The sequence below is a fragment of the Sus scrofa genome, chromosome 6 (assembly GCF_054392235.1).
Source record: "Sus scrofa isolate SSC_HxYL_T2T_F1_AM1 chromosome 6, Sscrofa_HxYL_maternal_Yorkshire_Landrace_v2.0, whole genome shotgun sequence".
In the NCBI taxonomy this organism is placed as follows: Eukaryota; Metazoa; Chordata; class Mammalia; order Artiodactyla; family Suidae; genus Sus; species Sus scrofa.
In genome coordinates this window covers 18,546,383-18,556,277 of record NC_139388.1, presented here as the reverse complement: position 1 = coordinate 18,556,277, position 9,895 = coordinate 18,546,383, and the positions used below count along the sequence as shown (strand labels likewise).

General features: G+C 41.7%; 1 protein-coding gene across 9 annotated transcripts in view; it reads left to right on the top strand.

The window, feature by feature from the left end:
- The window catches only part of UTP4 (UTP4 small subunit processome component), a 42,016-nt gene that overhangs the window by 293 nt on the left and 31,828 nt on the right, over positions 1-9,895 (top strand). For 8 of the 9 annotated variants that reach the window (XR_014805586.1, XR_014805588.1, XR_014805589.1 and 5 more), the window contains exons 2-5: positions 1,016-1,176; positions 5,206-5,397; positions 6,311-6,395; positions 8,268-8,357. Coding sequence is in view for 5 of the 9 variants with exons in the window: in XM_084959744.1 (XP_084815870.1) it covers positions 1,018-1,176; positions 5,206-5,397; positions 6,311-6,395; positions 8,268-8,357 (526 nt within the window). In the remaining 4 variants the exon portion in view is untranslated. Of the gene's footprint in view, positions 1-149; positions 165-1,015; positions 1,177-5,205; positions 5,398-6,310; positions 6,396-8,267; positions 8,358-9,895 lie in introns of all 9 variants that reach the window. The other variant, XM_084959745.1, reaches the window with a different exon arrangement.

Sequence of the window (9,895 nt, the reverse complement as noted above, 5' to 3'; positions counted from 1 at the left end):
GGAGCTCGTCGATTCCCTAGTGTCGAAGTCGGGTGGGGGCTATTCCGGAGAGAGAAGGGGCGAAGGAGCCCTCGCGCGTTTCATACGCTCTCCTAGCCTGGTCAGGCCGAGGTCGCCTGCTCTGCAGACAGGTTTCACACACCTTGAAGGGAGACGGACAAGGGGTGAACCAGACCCGAGTGTGTATATTGAGGGCAGCAGAGCGCGGAGTAGAGGGAGTAGTTGACAGATGCCGGACCAGTCCCGTCGCTTCCTCCTATTGAGAAGCTCTGGGTTCTTCCTGTTCCATCAGCCCCCACTGTCAATACCGTAGTTGAGTCTGTGATTTGCAAACTTAGCATGCCAAAGAGATAGAGGTATTTGCCAATGTGCAGATTCTTAATCGGTCTCCCCCACCTCCCCGCCACCCGCCAAGAGGTTGGAATTCTGGAGCTATGGAATAGGACCCATAATCCTGCATTTTTTAAAGCCGGTTTTAGAGATAATTTTGATACAGGAGTTCTGCAGATCTAACTTTGAGAGACTTTTAGTCTGTCAACATGTTTTGCCTCTTTTTTTATTCTCCTCTTTACCACCCCCACTCTCAGAAGCCCCACGCACAAAATACAAAGATACAGGAAGACTTTAATTCTACCTCAAATACAACTGAAGCTCTAATTGACCCACGCAAGTGCGCCTCCCAGTTAGAGAATGAGGTTATATTCAGTGTTTTGCTCTAAGATCAGGTTTTTAGATTCTTCTCCTTTTCCTGGACCACTTCCTTCAATGAGTTGTCAGGATTGCTAGGAATCTGAGTGATGCTTTATGTGTTGCTCTTTTTTCTGTTGAAGAGTCCTGAGCTTCTGGAGATTGATAGATTCTGTATGGGTCATGAAAGCATCATTAAGTGGATGTTTAGAAATGAACCTCTGTGGGATATAGCTGAAGTCTTCTACCTATACCAGTGGTTAAATAAACAATATGTGTGTCATACTGTGGTTGATGTTTTAACAATAATTCTCTTTTTCCCCTCTAGGAATGGGTGAATTTAAGGTCCATCGAGTACGTTTCTTTAATTATGTTCCATCAGGGATCCGTTGTGTGGCTTACAATAACCAGTCGAACAGATTGGCTGTTTCACGAACAGATGGCACTGTAGAAATTTATAATTTGTCAGCAAACTACTTTCAGGAGAAAGTAAGTCATTTGGGAGCCTGATTTGGTGGTTTTGATGTCATTTTTTTTTTCTTTTTTTTGTTCAATTTTACAAAACCTTGTGTGTCTTTTATATACAAAGAGATCAAAAGAAAGTGGCTCTTCCACCTCTCTCCCAAGTTGTTTAGAACCACAGAAGTTCTGTAGCAAATATGTAGTTTTTTGCCTGACTAATGAGCTTAGAGTTTTGATCTGTGTAATGTGAGTTAGAAAGATCCCACCTAGGAATTGTGGTGCACTGTGTCACAGTTTGGAAACTGAGATTTGTTATATTTGTTGGGCACAGCAAGAAGGGAAATTGTCAACACCATTGCTTCATATCAGTCTCTGCAGATTATAACTTCGACAAAGTGGCATTTCCTGCTCTAGGTGTCAGTACTCATTTCATTGTCAGTTCAGGACAAATGATGAGGTAGTTCCCACTGGGGTACAGTAGGTTAAGAATCTGGCTATAGGGGAGTTCCCATCATGACGCAGTGATTAACGAAAAGAACCTGACTAGGAACCGTGAGGTTGCAGGTTTGAATCCTGGCCTCGCTCAGTGGGTTGAGGATCCGGTGTTGCCGTGAGCTGGGGTGTAGGTCGCAGACGTGGCTTGGATCCCGAGTTGCTGTGACTATGATGTAGGCCAGTAGCTACAGCTCCAGTTAGACCCCTTACCTGGGAACCTCCATATGCCAAGGGATCGGCCCTAGAAAAGACAAAACAACAACAACAACAACAACAAAAAGAATCTGACTGAAGGAATTGCCCACTGTGGCATAATGGGATCGGCAACATCTTGGGAGGTGGGACACAGGTTCAATCCCTGGCCCAGCACAGGGTGTTAAGAATCCAGTGGTGCTGCAGCTGCAGCTTAGGAAAAAGGGAAAAAAAAAAATCTGACTGCAGCAGCTGAGTTGCTGTGGAGGTGTGGGTTCAGTCCCTGGCCTGAGACCTTCTATATGCTGCAGATGTAGTCTTAAAAAAAATAATTAAAAAAGGCAAGAGGAGTTCTTGTTGTGGCTCAGTGGTTAATGAATCTGACTAGGAACCATGAGGTTTTGGGTTCGATCCCTGGCCTTGCTCAGTGGGTTAAGGATCTGGCGTTGCTGTGAGCTGTGGTGTAGGTCGCAGACTCGGCCTGGATCCTGAGTTGCTGTGACTCTGGCATGGACCAGCAGCTACAGCTCCGATTAGACCCCTAGCCTGGGAACCTACATATGCCTTGGGAGCAGCCCTAGAAAAGGCAAAAAGACAAAAAAAAATAATAATAGAATAAAACATTTTAAAAAAAGGCAAGAAAAGAAATGATTAAACTTTTTTTTTTTTTTTAAAGCAGCTTCACCTGCGGCATATGGAAGTTCCCAGGCTAGGGATCCAATCAGAGCTGCAGCTATAGGCCTAGGCCACAGCAATGCCAGATCCGAGCAGGGTCTGCTACCTATGCTACAGCTGCTGCAGTACTGGGTCCTAAACCCACTGAGTGAGGCCAGGGATCAAACCCAAATTCTCACAGAGACTATCTTGGGTTCTTTACCTGCTGAACCACAGTTAGAATTCCTAAATGATGAGACATTTTAATATCAAACTTTTTGGTGATGGAGCAACAGGAAGATGAATTCCCAAGTTCATCTCTGAGAGAAGGTAGACTTATATGCCTATGTTTGGGAGTAAAGAAGATTTTAAGTTAGGTAGAATACCTTTTAGGCGTATGCAGAGGGCTGTTACAGCAGCACATTTTTCAAAGGCACTGATTCCCAATTTCAGATGCAATAAAGTAATTCATTTCACATTTATTGAGTGCCTTACATGCCCTAGGCAATATGATATAAATGAAGTGAATGAATAGAAGGAAAAATGAATGAATTCTGTGCCCAGCAGCTTAGTCCTTAGAATGTAGGCTCTCTGGAGTTCCCGTCGTGGCTCAGTGGTTAACAAATCCGACTAGGAACTGTGAGATTGCAGCTTCAATCCCTGCCCTCGCTCAGTGGGTTAAAGATCCAGCATTGCCGTGAGCTGTGGTGTAGGTCGCAGACACGATTTGGATCTGGCGTTGCTGTGGCTCTGGCGTAGGCCGGTGGCTACAGCTCCAATTAGACCCCTAGCCGTGGAACCCCCATATGCCGTGGGTGCAGCCCTAGAAAAGACAAAAAGACAAAAGAAAAAAAAAAAAGAATTTAGACTCTCTGTAAATGCTTGTAAATGAATGAATGGCAAGTTTTAAGCACTAAAGTCAATATCAAAGGCCCTACCTTCAAGGAGCTCAAAGTCAGTTGGGGAAAGATATATACAGTTTCCAAACAATGTGGTTAAGTTTTATGTTAGACCTAAGCACAGGCCAAGAATCGTAGTGGAGAAGTGCCTTACACTGATGAGGTGAGTTTGGGATTCTTAGAAAGGAATGACTTACTGAGCTGACCCCTGAAGCAATAATAGTAGTTAAGAAATTGCTGGTCACCACAAATGAATCACATCCTGTAAATGAAAACCATGCTATCCTACACACTTGTTGCATTCTGTGATTTTTCTTGTCTTTATGCTAATTGTAATTATGAAACTGTTTATATATGTTTGTTTAATTATCTTCTTGCCTGCTGAACTTCAGATTTTATGGAACAAGACCTTGTCTGTGATAATCATGGCTGTATTTCCAGCATTTAGCTGAGACACAAAGACACTGCGAGTTGATATTTGTTGAATGAATAAGTCAACCAGTCTTGACCTAGTACCTCTCATTTTCTTCTCATCTGCTTTCTTTTTTCTTAAATAATTAATTCAGTCTAGTCTTCTACTTTCTGTATGTTCCCTTCCCCTGCTATTAAGATTGCTTAGCGTTGATAATCATTTTCAGAAGAAGAATACATTGTATCCGTGAGAGTGAAGAGCATGGACTTGGGATAAGGAGATTTACATTCTCTTCCTGTCCTTGACTTTGGCACTTGGGGCAAGCCACTTAACCTACTTTGTCTTTTCAAGTTCAGATAAGAAAAATTATACCTACTCATTCCCTTTTGTATCAAGCAGATACAACAATAAAATGCCTTGGAGTTCCCATTGTGGCTTAGTGGAAATGAACCTGACTATCATCCATGAGGATGCAGGTTGGATCCCTCGCATTAAGGATCCTGTGAGCTATGGTGTAGGTCGAAGACATAGCTTGGGATCCTCCTTGCTATGGCTGTGGCATAGGCCAGCAGCTGTAGCTCTGATTCGACTCCTAGCCTAGACACTTCCATATGCTGAATCTGCAGACCTAAAAAAAGAGAGAGAGAATAAAGTACCTCAGTGAATTTTTTTTTTTTTTTTGGTCTTTTCCCGTTTCTTGGGCTGCTCCCGAGACATGGAGCTTCCCAGGCTAGGGGTCGATTCGGAGCTATAGCCACTGGCCTACGCCAGAGCCACAGCAACGCAGGATTCGAGCTGCTCCTGGGACCCACACCACAGCTCACAGCAATGCCGGATCCTTAACCCACTGAGCAAAACCAGGGATTGAACCCAAAACCTCATGGTTCCTAGTCACATTCGTTAACCACTGAGCCACGACGGGAACTCCTCAGTGAATGTTTTTGGAATTCTAAGAAAGCACTTAGAAATCTGAGATTTGAATGAAAAGCTGAAATGAGCTGCATTCCTTTTAATTTTTTAAACAGGTGAAATTGACACAATGTATTATTTAATGTATACATGTTAATAACTTTTGACATGTATATGCCTTCTAAGTCATCACTCAAGATAATTAAGGTGATATTTTTTAACAAGTTAGATACATCAAATACAATTGGATACATTTTATTGATTGAAAGAGTTTTGCAGAACAAGTCCTAATAAAAGAAACAAAACCAACTGTATAAATAAAATGTGAATTTGAACAAAAAGAAAATACCAGTAATAGGATCTTCACATGGTGTAAAACCTCACCGTCGTTATTTCTATGGAGGGATTTTGGTTTTCACCCTGTTGCCTGTGACCACTCAGGTGCTAGGAGCTGATGACTTCATGGTGGATTGAGAGGTTATGGTGTTTCTATAGTTTTTCCCAGGTCATGAGTCTCGGGCTACAGAAGCTCTGTGCTGGGCAAAAGGACAACGGCTGTTTAGTGCCGGACTCAACGGAGAGATTATTGAGTATGATTTGCAGGCCTTAAATGTCAAGTATGCTGTGGATGCCTTTGGAGGACCCATTTGGAGCATGGCTGCCAGCCCCAGTGGCTCCCAACTTTTGGTCAGTAAGCAACTATTGGTAATTCAAACCAAGATTTTTCTTGTGCCCACTTCAGCTTTCTTCCCTATGTTCATAGGAAGCAGTATTATGGCATGTAGCAACTCCAGTCTGAGCTGGATTCCAGCAACCCAGTTCAAGATATGAGATTGGATTGTTAGTGGGGATTTAAAAATCCCTTGTCTTTTGGCATCCTTTCTGCTACTACTTTGGACATCGTTTATTCGTATATGAAACCAGAGTTTTCAGTTTGGTTCATTGTTTTTCAAACTGTGTTCTTTGGAATTGGAAGATGTAGAAACTGCTTTCTGTTTTCTTGTGCTTTGGGTTCTGTGATACATTTTGTTTCAGAAATACATTGAATTAAATCTTTCTGTAGATTGGCAACACATGTTAGCATATTGAAAGTTCTGAGAGGTCCATCTATAAGTCAGCTTGTGAAACCATGTTTCTTCAGTGTTTCTCAAAAATGTTTTGAGCACAGACTTGAGACTTTTTCCCCCATCTCTTAACATTAACAGGGTACTTTCAGAGATTTAGTTTTCTATAATGAGTATGATTTTTTTTTTTTTGATTTGTACTATTTTTTAATACATATCTCCATTTAAGTTACATGGTTAATGGGTCTTTTATTTAGATTGTAGGTCTCTAGCAGAGCTATGCTGTGAATCCTATTTTTCCTCCATGTCCTATTCAGGAATTGGGCCACTCATTGGCCTGGTTTCTGGCTGGGACATGAAGGCTGCAGGAATACACTACCAGTACTTCTTTTCTCTCACAAAAGAGTAGTTTTCTCTTTGAGAGCAAGCAGTTTTGGGGGGAAATGTATATATTTGCACATGTAAATGTATATATTTGTAAATATGTATATTCTATTAAATGCTTTCCTTATTTTTTATCCTCTTTTCCTTAATAGGTTGGCTGTGAAGATGGATCTGTGAAACTATTTCAGATCACCCCAGACAAAATCCAATTTGAAAGAAATTTCGATCGGCAGAAAAGTAAGGGTCATTTTTGGTGGGGCAGTGAGTGGTCTTTAACAAGAAGTTATGTTTCTGTGCCACTGGGGATGGGATATTTTCCCATGGGTCCAGGCACTGTTTTCTCTGTATGCTAACTTTCTTTGAGTACAGGGTATATGCTAGAAGCTATCCTCAGCTCAGGTTCTCTCCATCGTGTAGCATAGTTGCAATTGCCTGGTTAAGTAATAATATAGAAAACTAGCAATGCAGATGTTTCTATGTAAGTCAGTTTGTTAGTTCTCACTTACTTTTGTGAAGTTTTAACAAATGTGCATTAAGTCTCAGCACTGGGTTTTTTTGTTTGTTTGTTTGTTTGTTTGTTTGTTTGTTTTTTGTCTTTTTAGCTATTTCTTGGGCCACTCCCAAGGCATATGGAGGTTCCCAGGCTAGGGGTCCAATCGGAGCTGTAGCCGCCGGCCTACACCAGAGCCACAGCAACGCGGGATCTGAGCCACATCTGCAACCTACACCACAGCTCACGGCAACGCCGTATCCTTAACCCACTGAGCAAGGCTAGAGATCGAACCTGCGACCTCATGGTTCCTAGTCAGATTTGTTAACCACTGTGCCACTACAGGAACTCCTCTTTTTTTTTTTTCCCCCCTTTAGGAACTATGGTTCTTAATTCCCTTCAAGTTGAATGGGGGAATTTTATAAACAATTACCCATGTTCCACCTGGACCTAGTGTCACTGACTTCTAGAAGAGAGTTTGACAAACTGTTTTTGTAAAGACACCAGCCAGAAAATATTGTAGGCTTTGCCAGATTAACCTCTGCCAGCTCTGTCATTGTAGCACCAAAGAGCCCTGGGTAATTCTTAAACAAATGGACATGGTTGTGCTCTGGTAAAATTTCATTTACAGAAACAAGTGGTGACCCTGACTTGGCCTTTGGACCATAGTTTGCTGACTCTTCTTCGAGAGAATAGTGTCCATGTGTTCTCTTTGTTATCCTCTTCTAACCAGATCCCTGTATTGTTTGCTTTTAATATCTTTTGGGTGTTCTTTTTTAATTACAAAGGTGATATAGTATTTGGTAAAATTTTCATGTCATTAGCCAAGTGTGAAGCAGAAAATATGTATTTCATTTCACTCTGTAGGCAACATTTTGGAACTAATCTAGACTTTTTTGTACATTCAAATAGACAAGTACATTCACAGGAGTGCTTTCAGTTGCTTTTCAGCTTATTTTTTTATTTAATATATCACAGACATCATTCTGCATCCGTCATGCCAGACTGCATGGCATTCCATTTTATGATATTCCATAATTTATTTAACCAAACTCCTATTGATGGATATTAATTTTTTTTCCTGCTACAGCCAATTCTGTAATAAAATTCTTACATACATTTGGACACTCCTGTAAGTATTTCTCTTTGGTTAAATTCCCAGTATAATTACTAGGCCAAATATGCACATTTAAATGTTAGGTTATTACCTGATCAGCCTCAAAAAATTGTGCTTATTTACATTCCCATCAATCATTTATCCATTATTAAAAGTAAGTATGGGAGTTCTCTTGTGGCTTATCGGGTTAAGAATCTGGTGGTGTCACTGCTGTGGCTCTGGTTACAGCTGTGGCTCAGGTTCTGTCCCTGGTCTGGGAACTTCCATATGCCGGGGGCACTGCAAAAAAATAAAATAAAATAAGTATCAGATATATCATTGTGCGTTCCAGGGCACAGTTGTTCCTCGCCTGCTATAAAACAATTCTTCACAAGAGTGCATTAGATGAGAGCTAAGATTGTAGAACGCTAACCGTATAGGTCTTTGTGGAAGGAGAACTCAGTTACCCTTTGTTGTATATTTGTGTGTATGTCACATTCTCTTTTGTTGTGCATCTTCCCAGGTCGAATCCTGAGTCTCAGCTGGCATCCGTCTGGTACCCACATTGCAGCTGGTTCCATAGACTACATTAGTGTGTTTGATGTCAAATCAGGTGACTCTTTTTCTCAGTTCACTTGGGATGTGGGTCTTGTCACAGTTCGGGTTCCCAAAAGCATGAGCCCTTATCATGACCTCTGGTGCCTAACTTCTTACTAACTTTCTGAGATGTCACCATAAATTTCACCTCTCAGATTACTGCCACTGCTTTTAGAGGAATCTTGATTCTTCACTGGCATGCAATAGTTTTCATCATAAGAATTCACACTAAAATTTGCCCTCAACCAGTAAGATATTTACTATCAATAATCAGTAGAATACCTATTTATATATACCAGTTTGCAGTAGAAGCCGGTGTCTGTCTTTTTTTCTTTTTAGGGCGGGGGGTGGGGTGGGTGGGTGGGGGGCTTTTTAGTGCCGCATTTGCGGGATGTACAAGTTCCCAGGCTAGGGGTCAAATCCAAGCTGCAGCTGCCGGCCTACGCCACAGCCACGCAGGATCTGAGCTGTGTGTGCAACCTCCACCACATCTCACAGCAACGCCAGCTGCTTAAGCCACTGAGTGAGGCCAGGGATCAAACCTGCATTTTCATGGATACTAGTCAGGTTTATCACGGAGCCACAACGGGAACTCCATGGGGGTGTCTGTCTTATGTTACCAAGAACATAAGATCTTGGTAACATAGTTGGTAAGACAAGATCAGAAAGGCAGAAAACAACATACTCCCTCTGTTCTTGGCCTAGAGACTTGACTGATGGATTCCTTCAGTGATGAGACTGAGTTCAACTTGTTAGGTGGCTCTGTGTTTCCTCTTCTCTAAGATAAGAAGATCCAAGCCACAGTTCCTCTAAGATAAGAGGAAACACAGGACAAGCATGTCTCCTTTTTCTTTGCCCTTAGTGCGTAAGCAAGTTTTTTTTATTGTTAGCAATTATACATGCATATAGTCAAAGAATTCCTTAAAGTTTGTCTCAAAAAAGCAGGAGTCCCCCTGTATCCCTTCTCCCACTCCTCAAATGCAACCACCTGCAACTCTTAGCTGATTCTTTTAGTATTTGTCTCTAACAGACTGCACATAACATACTTCTAATGTTTGATTTTTTCAGTTGTAACCAATTATTTATTGACTTCCACTGTGTAATCCTCTTCCCCTGCACTTTGTCTCCCACACAACCACTTCCTCCTGATCCTCCAAGTATGGTTATGTTGTGACTTCATTCAGATTAGCAGTCACTGATTTTATTCTTAGGCTATATAGATACTGCTTGCATAGTAATATTTCTTTTCCTTTCCTGTATGCTTTTTAGTAGCGTTATCCGTCTATCTCTCATGTGTGATTGAGAGAGAGAGAGAGCTGTTTTACTAATTCATCCCCGTATTCTTCCATTTATAACTTAGGTTCAGCCACATCTGGTTTCCCTTCTATCACTCATATCTCGTTGACCAGTTCTCTCCTAGAGCCTTCTGCCCTGCCCCAGCCTAATTGAGCCAGTTTCTGGATTCGCTGCGCAACTGTGAGATCTTTTACTCTGGTTTTTCGATCATTGTGGGGATCCTCTTCGCTTTTCTCACAAGTGGAGTTCCCTGTTGCC